The following is a 20,902-nucleotide window of genomic DNA, read 5'->3' as shown; positions in this document are numbered from 1 at the left end:
TTCTCTGTCCATGGGATTTCCCAGGCAAAAACAGTGGAGTGGGTTGCCACCTCTTTCTCCAGGGAATCTTCCTAACCCAGGGATTGAACACTCCCCCGACCCCCGCCCTGTCTCCTGCATTGGCAGACACTTTCTTTACTACTGAGCCACCAGAGAAGCCCTATGTTAATTGTTATGAATATTAAGCTAACCTTTAAGACCAAAATTCTAGATCTCATAAATGGAAGGAAATTTTTTCTGTTAACTTAAAGGGCCAGTACAAGGCACATATCAGATGGCTGAACTTTCATTGTTGTTACTTTCTTATTTAAATATTATTAGGCATTGTGTAACATTTCCTAATATCTAGAAATGGAAAATCCTCAGCTTTAATAGAAGCCATTAATTCTGTAACACACTAAGGGCCCTGTGTCTACTGTTCATAACTTAAAATCAGTGTGACCCCCCACACCCAGATGATTTGTCTGTTGCTTCCTCCTGTCCAAAAAGCATTGCCAACAGCATTTAGCATTTGAATAAGATACTGTTGCAGCTCAGAAAAGAGTGAAGTGACCTTTATCTGTGACTTCACCCTCAACTTTTAAGGTACCCAAGATCCTCAGCCACAGTTAAGTCCAAATACATCATTCCACGTTAAATATTTGGTATTTAAACAGAAGAGGTAAAGGAAGTTAGAGAAAAGAACATTTTTTTGTTTAAAAAGGTTGACTTTGAGTTTCTTTGCCGTCACGCTGTCATTTCCTAATCATCTTCTGGAGATTACAATCTCTAACTAATGAATTATTCTGGACATATATTTATACGTGTGTGTATTTTAATTTGATTACTGAGTAATTTCATGTTTACTGAGCTAGAAAGGAATAGCTATTTTCTTTAGAATTCTAAAACATAAAATAGATCATTTATTCCTCCTTTGAGTCCATTTTTGAGCTTTGTTAACTGTTCTGCTACTGCTGCTGCTGCTAGGTCGTTTCAGTCGTGACCGACTCTGTGTGACCCCATAGACGGCAGCCCACCAGGCTCCCCTGTCCCTGGGATTCTCCAGGCAAGAACACTGGAGTGGGTTGCCATTTCCTTCTCCAGTGCATGAAAGTGAAAAGTGAAAGTGAAGTCGCTCAGTCGTGTCCAACTCTTAGCGACCCCATGGACTGCAGCCTACCAGGCTCCTCCGTCCATGGGATTTTCCAGGCAAGAGTACTGGAGTGAGGTGCCATCGCTTTCTCCGGTTAACTGTTCTAGACAGTACTATTTCTTTAGCACAATTTGAGTTTTGCTGCCAGGTTCCCTTTTCACACATTTTATCACAGAGTTTGAACCATTCTTTCTTCCATCCTTTCAGCTTTATTGCCTCAGCTTTGAGTTAGCTGTTTTACTTAGAGATCTTGAGTTCTTGACGTAGACTTGGTATCTGGAGAATTAGAAGATGCATGTTTCATCGTGACTGATGCATAGTGGTTACTTGGGAGAAACCTTGCATAGGGAATGTATCACTTGCTTGTTAAAGCAGGAAGGACGTCATAATCTATATAATTTCACCTCTAGAGAACTGAAAGGAGTTTTAGTCAAAGCAAATTGTACTTTTCTGAATAAATCAACTCTTAAATACATTTTCCCAGTAATCCTTCTTTTTGTTCCCTTCGGGATAATTATTTGCAGATACATTTCACAGTCCTGAATCACAGGGGAGTGTTCTTAATGCCCAAATAGTTGAGGCTTCAGGATTGTTGATACAAGTGTGATCTGTTCTATTTGCTAGAAAGTGAGTTTATACTCCGTTCTCATTTCTCTCTAGTTACAATGCTTCAGATTGTGATGTCTCTCCACAGTGTTGGCTCTGAGAACACTAGATTTCGTATTTGAAGAAGACCCTCAGCATCTGAAAAGAAGCCAGCTGTAGCACTGCAATAGCTACTGCCTAACCAGTTCCTCATTAGATGAGCACTCACTGCAGAAAGGGTAACACCAGACATCCTTATGCGTTGGATGCAGAGGGTCTCCTGCTGCTTTTATTTTTTTTATTTTTTATTTTTTGTGATTTTATTTATTTTTGTTTTTATTTTTTTTCCTTTATTTTAATTTACAATACTGTGTTGGTTTTGTCATACATTGACATGAATCAACCACAGGTGTACATTCGTTCCCAAACATGAACCCCCCACCCACCTCCCTCCCCATAACTCCTGCTGCTTTTATTATTCACCTCTTGTGATCCAGCCAGATACTTAACTCAGTTTCTCCTCTGGAGTTTCAGTTCACTATCAAGTACCCATTCTAGTAGATAGGAGGTGTGTTTCACTGATGGAGAAACAACCCTGTAGAACCATCTTGCTTCATTAGAGAGTATGAGGTTCAATGTAAAAGGCCTCAAGATTATCAAAGATGCAAGAATAAAACTCTATTACCTTTGGGTACTACTTAGTATTTGAAATTCTGACAGAGCTTTTGTTGGATAAAAACAAATGACCAATTTTTCTTCACTGATTTTTATATTAAAATTGAAACAGTATTTATTTGGGGGGCATTACTTTCTTCTAGAAAATGTCTTGTAACTAATCGCATGTCTGTCTGAAGAGTATAGTAGGAAGAGTTTAAGAAGAATGGCAGCCTCGTACTGCTTGCTGATAATGGATAATGATGGAGAAACTCAGGCTGGTGGTGGTCACTTAGTTCAAAATCTTGTTCAAGGTGAGCCTTTTACAACTGCACAGTTAGGTGGCCGTATGCAGTTGAAAAGAGGGTTTTTAAGCTTCCACAGTTTTAGCTTACTTACCAAATCTTTTTTTCGCTTGTACTTTTGGCTTAGAATAAAGGTAAATATTTGAGTTAATAAAAAGCTAGGTGATCTTTTTTTCAAGTACAGCAAAGTTTTGTTTCTATGTGGTCATAACCATAGGTGAAGACAAAAATGTGTTCAGTTGAAAAAATGAAAATTGTCTGTTACTTTAAGAATTTTCTTCCTGTTAAAAGATACATTTAAATAATGGGAGATATATCTTCTTTCTTTTAAGCCTACTGTAGAAAAGCAGTCTATGGAAAACAGCAAAATATTTTATAAAAATCAGAAATTTAAATATTCTCTAGTTGCCTATTTCCCACTTCATAAAACTTGACATTTCCCATTGTAAATGGTAACAACTAAAGGAATGTTCTGTGCCCTATCGTTGTTTCCTCTCAGCCTTTTGCTCAGCTCTGTCAGATATGGATCCATTATCTTAATCTAATAATGGTTTTAATTGGATCTTAGGGTAAAGCAAACACTTCAACTAGACATGGGCTGACAGAATGTTATGGATGGAGACATAAGATGATTACAGTGAGTTAAAGGAAATAGCTTCTGTATTCAGTGGACATTCTTTATCTTGGCATTCAAAGACTTTCTGTCCACCTTTTCAGCTTCACTTCATCTCTAAAGAAATTATTGGTATATCATTCTGATAAATTGGGTTACTTAGCTGTTCCTTAAACTTAAACAGTTATATCTGATTTTGTAATTTGATGCCTAGAATAAGAATGCAATTCACAAATGAGATATTTGGCTAGGAATTCTTATTCCTAGGGCTTCCCTGGCAGCTCAGATGGTAAAAAAAAAAAAATTGTTTGCAATGCAGGAGACCTGGATTCCATCCCTGGGTTTGGGAAGATTCCCTGGAGAAGGGAATGGCTACCCAGTCCAGTATTCTTGCCTGGAGAATTTCATGACAGTGGCCGAAGAATCTGACATGACTGAGTGACTAACATTTCATTTCGTTTCTTATTCCTAAGATAAAGTTCCCTTTAACTCCTTAAACTTTTTGCTCTATTCTCCTTGAGTATCCATGGGGTCAGTACTAGACCTTTGTCAGAGATCTGGCCCTGATTGCCTTCCTAGCTGCAGAATCTAAGGTCCCAACTTCATACAGAGCATGTCCACAAAAATACCCCACTGGTGCCTGAAAATCAGCATTCTTGAGACAGAAGTCAGTATCTTCTAAAGGCATTTTTACCCCCTCCTAACTGGGGAATCATCTAATCAATACTCATTTCTGAAATCCAGAAATAACACTTATACTAATTAATACAAAATGTATTGATGTAGAGCCCTGTTGTCTTTATGTTCTTTGTATTTCCAGTGATTGTCTATTCTACTTTTCCCATTACCTTTAACCTAAAATCTCACAGCTGATGCCTCTCTTAACCTGTTCTCTCCACTGGTCTCAAGATTACTTTTCTAAAATATAGGTTGGATTTTACACTTCTACCCAGAAACTTTTGATATTTTCTATTGTCGAGAGCAGTGTTCTTCAGTAGAAATACACTGTAAACTATATATGTAATCTTAAAATTTTTAGTAGCCACATTTAAAAAAGTAAAATGAAATGGATGACTTAATTTCAATTACTGTGTTTTATTTAACCCAGTATATCTGAAATATATGTTCAGCATGAAACTAAGACATTTTACAGTTTGAGGGGTACTAGGTTTTTGGAATCCAGAGTGTATTTTGCATTTAACAGCTCATCTCAAAGCAAACTAGCTACATTTCAAACTAAATGACCACATATGGATGGTGGTGCCCATATTGGATGGCACGGGTCTGTAGCATAAAGCTTAAAGTTCTTGGACTGCAGTTTGGGGCCCACCACAACTTTAGCTCCTGGACTGCATACTTAACTTCTGTGCCACTCACCCAGGCCCCAGCAGCACCTAATTGCTGTTGTTTTCCTTTAACTACCCTTCCCTGCCTGTGGGAATCTGACTTACCTTCCAGGGCCAGATCTGAATGCCACTTCCTAGTGAAAGCTTGCTCCACTCTCACAGTGCCCTGTAAGCATTAACCACTTGCTTTTGACTCTTCAGTAGCAGCGTTTGTGGGAGCCGTTTGTCTAGTTCTGTGAGTGAGTGGTCTAGCTGCCCACTAGAAGGTGAGCTTCCCAGAGGCAGGGTGCACCTCCCTCAACCTCTGTTTCCTACCGTTCATTGTAGCCGTTTGCTCCTAGGGATTTTCTTACCCTTTGTTGCTTGATATCTTCGAGATCTAACGCAATTTCTCTTTTAACAGTTGTTTACTGCAATGAAATTTCCTTTAATGTATGGATCAGTTCCACTGTTTAATTGGAAGTGTTCTCTCTTTGTGGATTGAAGCTTTTGCTTATGCAAGAGAGGAAATACTCGTTTTCTTGTAGAAATAACTGCCTAATATGAATAAACTAGGTTTCAAATGTAGGTTGCTCTGGTTTTAGCCTGGTTCTAATCCCAAATGCAACTCTTTCTGTTATATAACTTGGTCTGTGTAAGTAAACTTTGTATGTGTACTAAGACTTTTCCCCCCAAAGATTTATTGAAAAGTTTACATGCTTTTTGAATCCCCTTTTCCCCTAACAAGATTTACAAGTGGAGTTTTGCCTGGGTTCTTTTTCCCATATAAAAGCAAACAGGTGCCTGAAAGGTTATGCTCTATTCTGGGAGATATCTGATTAATGTTGAGGGGCTATGCCAGGTCAGACTCTGTAACCTGTTGAGAGATTTTTTAGTGAGTGCCAGGATCAACTCTCAGCATTATCTCAGCTTTTAATGGTTTTCTTCTGAAGGGCATTTGTAGATGAAACCAGTTTGTATTTAAAGTTAATTGTGGCTCTCAGATCAGAGACTGGTTAAAAAGAAATTCTTTCCTCCAGCAAACAGTAGTTTGAAAAGAATGAATGATTCATCAGATGGAGTTGTAAGGACTATAATTGCATTTTATGTTTTAACACAAATTATTGCATTTAAATCGTGGTAAAAATCTTACCCCTGGTGAAGTAAGAATTCCTCAAAAGAAGATCCCACTAAACTTTCGTAAGAATTTCTAGATAGCCTTCCAACTGCCTGAAAAACAGCGATACTTCTCACTGGGAGGGTAGACGTCAGCCATCCCTGAAGCTTCTCTTTCTGCCTTCCTCTCTACACCCCATCAGTCAACCTGTGAGTCCTTTTGTTTCACCGGATCCCAAATCCCTGCACTCTGACTGCACTGCCACTGTTTCCTAACTGAGCCACTGTCTCCCGACTCATGCCATTACTGCTTTTGCTCTCCACGTGGCAGGCAGAAGGATGAGTGTATCTCTCATTCAACTTCAGTTATCCATTCATGGTCAGCCTTATTTCATCTACTCTTCTCACACACACACACCAACACACACTCCTACACCCACACACCCACACCCCACTAATAATTTGAAACAAATCACAGACATATCTGATCAACTAATTTGTATTTTGCCCTAAAGTAAAACTTTGCCTTGTGACTTCCCTGGCAGCTAGTGGTTAAGGGTTCGTGCTTCCACTGCAGGGGGCATGAGTTCAATCCCTGGTTGGGAAACTTACCACAAAGCATGGCCAAAGGGGGAGGGAGAAAACATGAAATTTGCCGATTGGTTGGTCATAAGAGATGGGAAGGTTCTGCCACAAAGTGATAAGGTATTTGTCAATCTCTTTACTGTCTTCCAGCTCTGTTTCCTCTTATTTTTTCGGGATGTGTTCCACTTCTGTTTATTAAGTGCCATTACCAGAGAAACAGTTTAATGTGTTCATTTTATGTTAAGTCAGTTTTTCAGAGATGCATATATAAGCACCTTGCTACTTTTGTACCAGATATGTTCTTTGAAGTGTGTAAGTTGAATGTACAAAAAATATACATATAGCCCATTTACACTTCAGAAACAAGCTCATAGAAAAAGAAATCAGGTTGTGGTTACCAGAGGCCAGGAATGGGTGAGGGGTAATTGAATGAAGGCAATCAGAAGGTACAAACTTCCAGTTATATTAAATAGTAGGAATGTAGTATACAAGTTAAATTATATGATAAATATAATTAACACTGCTATATGTTATATATGAAACGTGTTAAAAGAGCAAATCCTAAGAGTTTTCATCACAAGGGAAAAAAATTTTTTTTCAATTTAATTTTGTTTATATATGAGATAATGGGCTTCCCAGATGGCTCAGTGGGTAAGGAATCTGTCTGCAGTGCAGGAGACACAGGAGATGTGGGTTCAATTCCTGGGTTGGGAAGATCCCCTGGAGAAGGGAATAACGACCCACTCCAGTATTCTTGCCTGGAGAATCCCACGGACAGAGGAGCCTGGCGGGTTGCAGTCTGTGGGGTCGCAAAGAGGTGGACACAACCGAGCACAAGGCACCCTGGCACATGAGATGATGGATGCTCACTGAACTCACGATGAAGTCACTCCATGTTGTCTGAAAATCAAATCATTATGCTGCACACCTTGAACTTTAATAGAACCATAGGACAATAATATCCCAATACAACTGGAAGAAAAAATTAAACGTGTATATGAGGAGGGTGTTTCATGCTCAGAAAGCCTTAAGAATTATAAATTTCCTAATATTTTTTGTTATAAAATCAATACATGCTCATTATAAAAATAAAATTTAAATAATACAGAATAGTGTGAGGTAAAAAGCTTAATTTTCCCATTTGTTCACAGATCACTTTCAGTCTTTTTTATTTCAGAAACAACTATATTTCTTATAGATCATTCCAGAAAAGTTCATTTACTTATATTCACTTAAAACCTTAATAATATATATATCTGACTTTCAGTTTGGATTTTAGTTTAGTTTGAATAGCAAACCATTTCAGTTTGTTTGAAATTAGATAGAAATCAATTTTAATGTTGAACAATTAACTTGATGTTGCAAGGGATTGAGTAGGAGATGGTATGTTGACTTTGATGTCTGATTTTTCTTGAGCACTAGTTTGCTCACGATAAAGGAGTCTTAGACTGAAATCATCAAGAGTTCTGTGGACCCATGAAAACCTCTATACCAGTGCTGTCCAATAGAAATATAATGTGAGCCACATATGTCATTTAAAATTTCCTAGTATTCACATTAATTAAAAATAAAAATAAACTTTTAATTTGACATTAATTTTCATAATGTATTCTCTTTAGCACATTATATGCAAAATATTACTTCAACATATAATAATATAGAAATTAATGAGATAATTTACTATTTTTTTCATGCTAATAAGTTTTCAAAAAGTCCAGTGTGTGCTTATACTTAGAGCATTTCTCAGTTTGCATCAGTCAGCCCCATTGCTAGTGCTTACTAGCCACGCAGGGTAGTGGCAGTTATTGCTGGGCAGTGTGGCCGTGTACAGGATGGTGGTTGTCTCTGACGGAGGAGCAAAGAGGGTAAGATATATTCTTAATTTTGTTCTCTCTTTCACAATTATTGACCAATATTTGAAGTTAAAAGTGTGCTGCCTTTGGTATTCTTCATAATGGCCAAGTGTGGCTCAGTTGTATTCTCACTAGCATCAGCAATTTTTAAGAAAATCAGTTTTCATTCTTATAAAATACAACAAAGATTAATAACACAGCTAGTTGTGTACAAAGATGAAAATCCTGCTGAAAACAACCTTTTGGCCGGGAGGCAATGCCACCCAGTGGTAGGCTCACGTGTTTATTCATCAATATATGAAAGATCAGATTCTAAGTAGAGAATGTGGCTTAGGAGTGTTAGTGTATAATACATTAAACCTGACTGCTTTTTATTCTGAATTTCATGGTAAATTTATGTACTGCTGCCAAGTCGCTTCAGTCGTGTCTGACTCTGTGCAACCCCATAGACGGCAGCCCACCAGGCTCCCCCGTCCCTGGGATTCTCCAGGCAAGAGTACTGGAGTGGGGTGCCATTGCCTTCTCCAAATTTATGTACTAGTATGTAGTAAAATTAGTAATAGAAAGCCGGAGTAAGAATTCCTGAGACACTGATTAGGACTATCTTTTGAATGTAATTTTTTTTTTTTTAAGGGGTTGCCGATGGTGTAGGAGGATGGAGAGACTATGGTGTTGATCCTTCTCAGTTCTCAGGGACTTTAATGCGAACATGTGAACGGTTAGTAAAAGAAGGACGGTTTGTCCCGAGTAATCCCATTGGTATCCTCACCACAAGCTACTGTGAGTTGCTGCAAAATAAAGTACCTTTGCTTGGTAAGTACATATCCCATGTGTTTTCCTCTCTAAAGAAACCCCCCCTGGTGGTTCAGACAGTAAAGAATCTGCGTGCAATGCTGGAGACCCAGATTTGATCCCTGGGTTTGGAAGATCCCCTGGAAAAGGCAATGGCTGTCCACTCCAGTATTCTTGCTGGAGAATCCCATGGACACAGGAGCCTGGTGGGCTTGCAAAGAGTCAGACACAACCGAACAACTAACATTTAAAGAAGCCCAGGAGGTGGTTAACAACAAAACCAAGAAAATCACTTACAACCCAGCTGTTTATCCGAGGCTCTTCCTGTTAAACAGTTTGATGGAGGAGCTATAGGCTACACCAGAATACTTAATACTGTGTGAGATAAGTACAGCCACTTTGGGAAACAGTTTGGAAAGAATAAAGTTAAACATGAATAGATAATATGCCCCAAAAGTTCAACTTCTGGGTCTTTACCTTGAGCTAGAGAAGCTCTTGCACACATATGTGCAAGAAGCTGTTGCATATCAAGAGATGGGTACAAGAACGTTCATAGTAACCTCATTTATAATAGCAGAAAACTGGGAACAACCTTAAAGTCATTTATAGGAGTAAAATGCATTTTGAAACAGAATGCGTTAAGGTTGCATGCAGTACTCAGGAACATGTTATTGAGGAGAAAGACGACTTTGCAGAACACCACCCACCAGTCTGAGTCCATAAATTTCAAATTCAGAAACATAAAACTGTATCATTTAGGGGTTCTAAAATGTAAAAGAAGAAAGAAAAGCAAGTGGTTGTATAGTTGGGTTAGTGATTCTCTCCCAGGGAGGAAGAAAGGGGATTGAGGTCCCACATGTAACACTCAGTTGACTACTTGTGGGGAGTTCAGGTTGCAGATGGATTGCCCAATTGTTTGCAGTTAGCAGTTACATTAGTCTGTATAAATCCCTGTTAATCTTGCATTAGAAAATATACAAATATGTAGTGTTTGTTTATATGGCATGCCAATGAAGCATCCTTTGGCCAAGCTTCTCCATTTGTTTGTTAAATGGTTTCTTGGGCACTTACCCAGTCTTCTAAGCAGGCTCTCAGAAAGGGTGTTATTAAGTTTCTGCTAATTGCCAGCATCTTTCTGGTTACTAGAAGGTCCCCTCCCAGTCACCAGGCACATTTAAAATCAGCCTTCTCTTTTCAGTGTAAATGGAAATCTCCATTTTCATAGAATTTTACCTTCAGTTTGAAACCTTTGTAAGAAGGGGTTGTTTCCATCATGCTTCTGTCTTCTCTGTGCTGTGATTAACCTCCTTGTTCTCCTTCTAACTGAAGAGAAATCTTGTCTTGAGGTTTCAATATACTACTTTGTCTTAATCTGCTATTTTAGACTTGCAATCTTGAACTTCCCCGGTATCTTGAAATATCCTAGATTCTATTTCTAGCACCTCTCTGTCAACTTGCCTGCCATATGACTTAAGGCAAACCACCTAACTTCTGATCTCCTTATTTCATGTTAACTAGATAAATCTTTTTTTGTGAAAAGCAGTGACTTAAAGCTTCTTACAGTACTCAGAAACATCTTAAGGGAAAACACAACACATTGCAGGGTACCATCTAACAGAGAGTCTGTAGACACAATACCAGGGACCTGACTCCTATACATTCTTGTGAGTCTTCTGCCAATACCACTCCAACCCCAACCCTGCAGTGCATGTACTAAATTATTGTGACTTGGAATAAACCATTACAACCTATAACAACTATCCTCATTTTGTGCTTTGAAAGCCTTGTTTTTTTTTACTGAGTTTCTTCCTTATAACTGCTTTTTCCCCTATTTACCTTCATGTAACTGGAGATCTTAGTAGAATAAGTTTAAGGACATAAAAGAGGGTTTTTTACATTGAGTGTTACAATTAACTGCTTTCTCCTAAAAGACACTTTGAAATATTCCTTTGTTACTATGTTTGACAACATGTATACTTCTGTCTTTATCTGCATATCTCTAAGCTGTTTGTAACTAAAACCCAAGTATATTTTGACAAAGGTAGGCTGCTGAGTTTTACTGAACTTCAGCTGTAGTTATAAATAATAACTTTATAAGATTAGATAATCTTTTAGAAAAAATCTTACAACCTTGCAAAAGCATAATTCCAGTATAAGGGTGAGCTGATAGCTGTAACCACTTATTTCTTGAGAATTTCTAGCTGCTTTTAGATCTGGATTGACATCACAGGCTAATTGTTTACATATATTATTTCTTCAGAAACCCTTAAGTGGATTTAGGTCTTATGAAACCAACATATCTTAAGAATTTGAGTAGTTAATCCTTGTAAGGTTATCCCTTTCTTCCTTTGCTGCTCAAAATGCTTAACTGTAGTTTACAGAGTAAGGGCCATTTTTTCATGAGGGATATGCTTGGGGACCTGTCTGGATTGCTCATCTGAATATTCAGCATGGTTCTTAGCACTCTTTTCTTTCTTCTTTGCTTGTTTGTTCTTCATCAAACATGTAAGGATGAACTCTTCTCCCCATGTTAGACTGTCAGGGCCTGAGCCGCTGTACTCAGCAGTAATTTGAAGAGGCCCAGATGCTTGTGTAAGGCCGAGCTTCCCCTCTTTGGCACTGCTTTGCATGTTAAAGCTCTGTCTATCACTCACGGGGACCATTTTGATTCTAACACAGCGGGTGACTGCCACAAGGGTAGCAAAATGATAGCCTAGGTTTGTCAGTGAGTAATAATGAGTCGACATGAGTCCTTCCTGCAGCAGCATCTTCAGGACTGTGCTTCTCATCTGTCATTTTTTTGTTCTCAGTTGAATTAATCCCATCAGCTTTCAGAAGATCTTTTGTGTGGTGGTTCTGTTAATGATGTAAATGATTAGATTTTTTGTGTATTGGGTTAGGAAGGAAGGGTAATTGGTGACTTTAGCTCTAATGTAAGCTATAGAATAGGTTCTCAGATAGCATGACCAGTCAGTTACAATACCTCTGTTTTTCTTTTCTTTGACATTTAATGGGTAGGGACTAGATAATTTAGCATTAACGTGTCAGATTTGTACCCATGCATATACTGTAGATAACAAGGAAACAGAATTTCTGAACATTGCAGTGACACAAATGCTTATATTTAAGTGTTTTTTAACTAAGTTACACATTTTCATTAAGGAAACTAACAAAAACTTAAATTACTTATAATCTATTGAGAAAACTATTAATTTTTTAGTGATTATGCTTCCTGACCTGTTTTCTTTGTGCATAGAATAATAGTAACAGGAATTGAATCTACTGTGTGCTCACAGTACCCCAATGAGGTAGATTTGTAGGTGCTTTTATTCCCCGTTTTGCTAGGAAGAAACTGAGGCCTAGAGAGAATAAGTGGTTTGCCCACAGCCATATCACATGGCTAGAAAATGACAGAGCACTGGGATTTAACACAGCTGGTTTCACAGCCTATTTATTTTCTTCTTTTTGCCCTTTAACTGTCATTTTAGCAGGTTAGCTTTTGCCTACATATTGTGCTTTTTAAAAAAAGATGACAGTAAGTATTGGTGTTTCTGATGTACAATTCATTATATTTGGTGTCACTTTTTAAAGGTAACTTCAATAGGAGCTTACAGTCTACTTGTTTCACTTAACCTTATCTTTCATTCTCAAACATGTTTCTCTCACACAATTTTAGTTGCTGTCAGATAGCCAGCGAACACTTATTATTTGTTGTAAGTCTTTGACATGATTTAACTAATTTTATCTTACAAACAACTCTCTGAGGTAGTTACTGTTATCCCTGTTTTTATAGATGGGGAAACTAAGGCACAGACAGGTTACATAATTTGTCCCAGGTCACACAGCTAGTAAGTGGCAGAGCTGGCATTAAGATGCAGGCAGGCTGTCTCTAGAGTCTGTATTCCTAAGTATTATGTGATAGTGCATAGCCTGCCATTGTATGGATGAGCTGTAATTTATATAACCAACCCCTTAATTTTAGATGTTGAAGTTGTTTCCAGTTCTTTGTGATCTTATACAGTGCTTTGTACTTAAGTCTTGTTTGCGTTTCTATTTTCTTATAATAAATCCTCACAAATGGAATTGCTAGGTCAAAGGATATGTACATTTTTCAGGGCAGTATTATCCTTTAGAAAGATTTATTTAAGTTTTACTCTCATCACCATGGAATGAGAGTGACCACGTTCTCTATACTAGTGCAGTGATCATTAAAAATATATATATCTTTACAGACCATTTACATGGTTGTTGAACTTATTTTTCCAATTTTGGCATTTTCTGTAGGTATAGGTTGAAATTTTAGCATTTGAAAGCAATCTCACTAACTGGGTTACCAACTTCAGGCTGAGAAAGGTCATGTGAGCTGTGTGGTACAAAGGTACACAGAAGCTTCTGCTTGGAATGTTCCCTCTAAATGTTGGTAGTCTCTGTGAAGTGAACAGGTTGATTCCCCACCCATGAAACTTGGTCTTGTTACTCCACAGTGAGTCTGCAATAAAATTTTTTCATGACCTTAGCAGATGGAAATCCCATTAAAAATTGAAGTTATGTGCCCTGTCTTAAATGTTAGTGAATTTCACAGGGAAGGCTTTCTGCCAGTGACTAATGAAAAATGTCATGGAAACGTGACATTCTCATTTTGGCATTAAGTATTAAAACTTAATATCTCAATAACATCCTTTAGAAAATTTGGCATAGATTATAGCACTATTGAAGTGAAATAATGTGGTTAAATACCAGCCATTTTTATTATTTCTTATCTCTGCAAGTGGAAGAATCCAGATCATCAGTGGCCCACTTTGTATGCGTAGTATAAATCCCTTTTTCTCTCCCCATTGTGTTGATCATGATCAGGTTACTACTGACATGGGTATGGAGCCGTAACTAAGAAAGGACCTATTAGGCAAAGGAGGTTCACATTATGGTATATTGCTCCTCAGGATGATATGATAAAAATGTGTATGCAGAGACAGTCTGGGAAGAGAAAATAAATGGACATTGTTTTTGTTTCTAGGTAGCAGTACTGCCTGCATTGTGGTGCTGGACAGAACCAGCCACCGCTTACACACAGCAAACCTGGGTGACTCAGGCTTTCTGGTTGTCAGGGGTGGGGAAGTTGTGCACCGATCAGATGAGCAGCAGCATTACTTCAACACTCCATTCCAGCTCTCAATCGCGCCCCCCGAAGCCGAGGGAGTTGTCTTGAGTGACAGGTAATCTCCCCTCTCTCACCAACAGGTTCCCTCCCATTCCCCTTAACTAGGCTGTTGGAGATGGGCATTTTCCATTCTCACGTGAGAAGAGAAGACACACTGAAGACCTTTTAGTCTGACATCGAAAGATATTCTGCTTGAACTTGATTTCCAGCCAAGTTGAATTCTGATAAACACCTATTAATTTGACCTGATTGTGAAAATACTATTTCAAGCTTATAGAATATCAGTTTTTCATACCAAGACCACATGGTACATACAGTTGTATTTGTTAAGTAGTGCTGGAGAAATGAGTCATTATTCATGTGTGCCGTGCCGTATACAAGTTTTTGCATATGTTATTAGGGAAGAATGCAAATAGACATCTGCTTTATTTATCAGAATAACTTCCTGATTCTCAGAGCTGCCTATAATGTGCATCAAGTGGAACTTTCAGTCCTTGCAGATCTTGTCAGGCAAAGTTAACTTGCAGGAAATGGACTTAAAGGTGGTTTTGGGAATGTTCTCTGATGGTACTCTTGAGATGTGTGCTTTTTTTTCTTCCCACACCTTCTCAGTTCATTTTAAACTGTCAAGAGCTTTCCAGGACAATCAGTACTTTTTTGAATCAACTTTTATAGTTTGTCTTTTCTCAGATCAGAGTACAGAGTAATACTAAGTCTCAGATTTCACTGCCTTTAGGAACCTTTTAGGGTTTGACACAAACATTGTTGGCAATTCATAAGTGTAGTAAAATGGGTAATGAACCTGTTATAAAAGTAGAAGCATCCTAGCAAATACAGATTGTCTCTACTTAATAGTTCTTATTAGGCCAAATCTTAGGTCCAAACTAAGGTAAAATGATGATTACTGCCATCTTTTACTAGAATGAGCATATTATATAAGTGCTCCATATTACCCAACTAAAGTTTATTGCTGACTCCTACAGAGAGGGAAGCATTTTTTTTTACTTTCAGAGTAAGGCAGATTACCATAATTGGAAGAAAATTTGATTATAGGCCCTTCTTCAGTTGGCTGTAGTAGCACATCGATATTAGTCACATTGGAGTGAGGCAGACTCAGAACCCCAAGACCTTGGTATGTGTCAAGTTCAGCTAACAGTTTTTGGAGAAACAGTGTTTTTCATTTTCCTTTATTTGATCCTTGTTGTTTTGGCTTCCCAGTGCTAGAGCACCCCTGCAGTACCTCACATGCTATCTTTGGGACAGTTTGGTCAGGGCAGCACTTGGCCTGTCCTGCCAGTGAGGTGGAGGTTGCTTCCCCTGGAGCCCAGAGACAGTTTGCTAGCATGTGATTGCAGCTCGTGTTTCAGTGCAGTCAAAAGTTTCCAGCAGCACAGTATGTTCAATCAAAATGGGCAGAACTGCAGCTGGCAGAACACCAAGCTCATGGGTGGGAGTGTTGGGAGAAGAGGACGAACTGTCCAATGGCAGCGAGTCTCTCACAGACAGCATAGCAAAAGACACTCCTGGGGAAAGAAAGACCTCAGCATAAAATAGAGCTTCAGTGCCAACCTGGTCATTAATCTAAACTTCTAGAGGCTGATTCGCTTCCAAAGACTGAGCAAAAATGCAATGTCTTGTATTGTTTCTCTTTATTCCATGGAAGAAATCGACCTGGTTTCTACCAATTTACAGTCTGTTTTAGTGTGTGTCTTTTTTTTTTTTCCCTTCTCTTGGCTGCTTGTTATCCTTTGTTATCAGTCTCTCTTATCTATAAAATATTATTTTAACGTTAACTTACAAATTTCCTTTAATAGCTGTTTTGACAACAGCTATTGTTGTTAAAACAGCTATGTTATTGTATAAATGTATAAGTGAAAGCTAGTTTGTTCCTTGTCAGAAGCCCGTTACAAAACTTTTCGGTGTGGTGCTGCTTTCCTCAGTCAACAGAAGACAAACTAGAAATTTTCCTAGTGTAAATCCCCAGCAGGCATGGGTAGGCTGTTTGTTTTTATGTTTTCCCTTTACAAATTTTATAGTACATCACTTAAACAATTAAGTTTTTTTTTTTTTTTTTTGGTGAGGCTTAAGGTGCTTTGGTTCTGGCCCCTGCCTTCTGGGTCAGTGTATGAATTTTTTCCTGGCTCTTGTTCCCTAATTACACGTTTTAAGGCAAATTATCAGATATCTCACCTTTCCCTCACCTTGGAAGCCTGGAAGTGGTAGAGCTGGCCTTTCAAAGTGGCTGAGAATCCATCTCCAAGGGAGCCATGAACTCTTTGAATATATTATCTTCTCTTTTTCTCCCCACCTGGGCTTCTGTTTTCTTCATGTAAGTCTCCCCTCTATCTTTTTAAAAAAGTTTTACACAGATGTAATGAAAAATCTACCACCTGTCCTCAGAGGCAGCCAGTTATGTTTCTTTGAATCCTTCCAGATTTATTCTCTGCATGTAGAAGCGCCTGTATATATAGATCTTTCTTTCTCACACACACAGTACCTTGTTCTTTTCATTAACAATCTTGAGTCTTTACCCAAACTGAGGATTAGTTACTGTGATTCTTCATTCATTAACTATTCCTTGAAGACGTATTATGTGCCAGGAGCCCTTATAAATAAGTAACCTGTGCGTGATGAGAACTTTGTAAGTCCTGAGAGAGACAGTCTTTACTCTGCCAGAGTGAGGGTGATTTATTAATATTTATTTGGTGTTACTGGTAATATACCAGTAATTACCAGCATTATAGTAAGAAATACCATTGTAGATATTTCACAGGAATTAATTCTTATAGGACTGGCATGTGCTCCTCCATAGTGCTCATTTATTCCACTAGAACACAGCCTCCAAATTCAAGCCTGCAGGGAAACCGATGAGTGGAAAGTGAGTAAGAGAGGATGGAATTTGGCACTAAAGAATTAGGAAACAAAGACTCATTCCCACTAGGATTCTAGAGGCATTTTAGTGTCTGACTCAGAAAAGAACCCTTCCGCCTTTTAAAGCACATGTGACTAATCATCAAACTCAGTTTTACTTGATAGTTTTTGTTAAGCTTTTGAAAGATTTATATCAGAGTTTTTAGTTAATTTTTTTCAAGGTTAGGAATTTCAGAATAGTGATTTTTATTATTGACTGCTACTATAAATTAGTTTTCCTTAAAGCTTCGTTATATTGTAGCATCGTCCCCATTGGAAACTTCTAACAGTATCTCTAAAGGGCTCTGCTAACTTTGCCCCCACCCTGTCCTTGTTACAGCCCAGATGCCGCTGATAGCACATCTTTTGATGTCCAGTTAGGGGACATTATCCTGACAGCGACAGATGGACTCTTTGACAACATGCCTGACTATATGATCCTTCAGGAGCTAAAAAAGTTAAAGGTAATTAACTCAAAGGTGGGCCTTTAGAAACAGTGACCCTCCCTGGACAGCCGAGTTTTTTTATTAATTCAGTTGTGTAAGCTCTTTTTGTAGTTTTGGAAAGGACTACTTTGTGAATTTAGGAAAATGAAAATGGTTCTGATCTTGTTCTAAACAGTTGTAGACAGAAATATTCACAGTTGGAAAACCTGAGGGAAAAAGAGGCTTCTCATCCAAGCCTCTCTTTAGTAGGGTGGTAAAGGTAGGAAAAACTCTGATAAGAGATTTCTTGTGTTTTTAATTGTGCTTTAATGGTATTTAATGGTGTTGGTTGCTGGTTATCTTTTTCATTTTTTAGTCTCATAACAAACCCAGCAGGTGTTGAGGCTGGGAAAGGTAGGAAATCATCATACCAGAGCCAGCCAAGGCAGCAGCCAAGGGTAGCAAGCAGCTAGGGGCCTTGATGTGATCTGAGCTGTCACCAGTAACAAAACAGTTCAGACTTGGCCCATACAGCGAGTGGAAGGAAGTGAAAGCCAGTCTGCATATTCTCCTGGCTTTGTGAAGTACTGACTTGGGGGGATTGATCTTTTCTTATGTTTTTAAAACTACTAACCAGTATGACCTTGAGTTTTCTAAACTTTCTTAGCAGTGTTTTTCTCACCTATAAAATAGGGGTGGGACGGTTCAAAGACCCTGTTCTGTAGGGCCGTGGTGAGGATGAACCAAGACCACGCACTGGAAATCCTTAACACCATGCTTTGTCTGTGGAGCTTAGGAAGGTCAGGTGCTGACACTTGCTGGCACTGTGCCATGTGTGTAACACTGAGAGGCAGAAATGACACATTCCCTGACCTTACGGGGCTTACATTCTAGTGGAGGAAGACAGAGAATACAGAGAAAGAAAGAATAGAAATAGTGTTGTTGCTAAATAAAAAAGAAAAATAAAGCATGGAGAAGAAATAGAGAGTAGAGAGGGCTTTTCAGTGGGGTAACTGGCAGCATTTACTTGGAGAGCAAGCACACTGAGCTTGGCCAGGGGTGCATTCCCAAGCAGGGAGAATTTTGAGGTCATCCTAAAATGCTATCAAAATCCGCCCCTTCAATCCCATCCCATTTTAGCAAGAATGCCTTAAGAATTTCAAGGGGGCTGGGGAGATAAAAAAATTCAAACTTCAGGACCCAAGGCCATCCTCACAAAGAACTTTCTCGTTGATGTCCTATGTAGGCAGCACTGGTGATCTTGTTCATTTTAGTCGAGGTATTATGTTCCACTGTCTTCTCTAACTGGAACAAAATTTAAATGGTGGAAACTATGATTAGATAAATATTACTGTCTTAAAAAGTGATGTTCACTTGCATGTAGAAATCATGTGAGGCAATTTGGTAAAAATATCTCCCTCATATTTTTGTATTAGAATTCAAATTATGAGAGTATACAGCAGACGGCAAGAAGCATTGCTGAGCAAGCTCATGAGCTGGCCTATGACCCAAATTATATGTCACCTTTTGCACAGTTTGCATGTGACAACGGATTGAATGTGAGAGGTAAGCATTCTTTGGGAACTTCATAAGGACTAATTGGGGACATAGTGGATGGAGCATTCTGGGCTGTGTGTGAGGCCAGCTGCTGCACTGGGGTGAGACTGCTGAGGGGTCCTCTCCCAGCTGTAAGCCGGTGACTTTGCACAAGGTCAGCAGGCCCGAACACTGGAGGACAGCAAGTGCATGTGTTCCCTACAGAGGTGCCCTTCAGAGCTGCACATCATTGGCTGCAGAGGCAGGTGGAACCTGAAGCCCTTTATCGCCGCCAATGCTCTGCTTGGACCCGAGCCCAGAAAACCTCTGAGTTCTGCCTGGAGGGCCTGGACATTGCTAATGGTTTAAACATTCTGCCCTTCACAAGTCTGACATTTCACTTCTCCCTTCCTCTGGCTTTGTGGGACTCATTCACAGTATTTGCCTACCAAATTGCTACAGCAAGTTTTTTTGTTTTTTATTAATTTTTATTAATTGTAATTAATTGCTTTACAGTGCTCTGTTAGTTTCTGTCATACAGGAAAGTGAATCAGCCATATGTCCCCTTTTTGGGATTTCCTTCCTATTTAGGTCACCACAGAGCACTGAGTAGAGTTCCCCTGTGCTGTGCAGTAGGTTCTCATTAGTTATTTGTTTTATGCATAGCAGTGTGTATATCTCCATCCTAGTCTCCCAATTCATCCCACCTGCCTCTGTAGGATGTTTTGAAGAGGGAAGACTCTCCTTGCCTAGAGTCTTCCTATCTACTGAGCAGTGTGTAACTTTGGGAGCAGGCCAGTAGCTCAGCTTTTAGGTTGGGTAACATGTTGGTGCAAGCGTATCAGCACTTGTAGAGTTGGTCAGCTTCTTGGAGGTATAATATGACACGCAAAGCATTTCTTAGCTGTCCGGGAAATATTAAATAGAAAAAAGCACACGCCATAGCTATTTGCCAGGTTAGACTACAAGACTATCAGCTAGTTTCAAAACATTGGGTATGTTTGTCCAAATTAGGATTGCAGGAGGGAACTTTCTTGTCAGGCAGAATAAATCTTAGTAACATTTTGTCTTTATTGTGATTGCTATACACAGAGGATGTGGTGGTGGCCATTTTAACAAAGCTCCTATTGTAAAGGAGCAGAGAGGATTTTTTTTTTAAGCTTCAATTAAATTAGATGTAATTTCTTGGTGTGTTTTAACTATTTATCGATTTTTTCTCCTTTTTTTCTACTAGAGTATATTGACAAACCTATTTGTCTCCTATTACTTACTTATTGAGGCTTATATTTTTTTCTTGAGTTTTAAAATGTATGACTACATTTTCATTTTCATTGTAGGTGGAAAGCCAGATGACATCACCGTCCTTCTCTCAATAGTGGCTGAGTATACAGACTGACTTGCCTAGGTGTCGACTCCTGCCTCCCCTTCATCATCCCAAATTCTCCCCTGCCGTGTGTGCTGATCCTGCTGGCAGGACCACGTCTCTTTGCCACTGATCTCAATGGCCAGTGATGTAAACCTTTTGCCTGTCTTTTTGAGATCCTTGTTGAGAACCACTACTGTCATTCTACTGCTCGTATCTGCCAGCAACATTTGAAGAAAATCAAGATCTGAAGATTGGCCTTCACATTGTCCTTTCCATGATGGGATGGATGTTTTCAAAGCCAAAATGACTTACTTTTTGAAAACGGTTGAAGTATTGAAAATGAGTAATATTGGTAAAGTGAATTCAACATTACAGTGTGTAAAAGGGATTTTAAAAGTCTGACAAATTGTATGTTATGATACATCTACTAGAAACATGCTCATCAAATGATGCATTACACGTGTACTATACAGTCTGTTATGATCGAGTGTGACTTTATGTTTTCATTATAAACTCCTATTTTTCAGGGGCTTATAATTTTGCTCTA

General features: G+C 38.8%; 1 protein-coding gene across 1 annotated transcript in view; it reads left to right on the top strand.

Annotated features, from left to right (window-relative positions):
* PPTC7 (protein phosphatase targeting COQ7) overlaps positions 1-20,463 on the top strand; it is a 38,449-nt gene extending 17,986 nt beyond the window's left edge. The window contains exons 2-6 of the mRNA XM_068990285.1: positions 8,802-8,981; positions 13,975-14,173; positions 17,369-17,492; positions 18,890-19,019; positions 20,327-20,463. Coding sequence (XP_068846386.1) covers positions 8,802-8,981; positions 13,975-14,173; positions 17,369-17,492; positions 18,890-19,019; positions 20,327-20,385 — 692 coding nt within the window. The 3' untranslated portion in view covers positions 20,386-20,463. The remainder of the gene's footprint in view (positions 1-8,801; positions 8,982-13,974; positions 14,174-17,368; positions 17,493-18,889; positions 19,020-20,326) is intronic.
* Positions 20,464-20,902: the final 439 nt, after the last annotated feature.

Source organism: Capricornis sumatraensis, chromosome 17 (assembly GCF_032405125.1).
Source record: "Capricornis sumatraensis isolate serow.1 chromosome 17, serow.2, whole genome shotgun sequence".
Lineage (NCBI taxonomy): Eukaryota > Metazoa > Chordata > Mammalia > Artiodactyla > Bovidae > Capricornis > Capricornis sumatraensis.
This window is presented reverse-complemented; position numbering and strand designations above follow the sequence as displayed.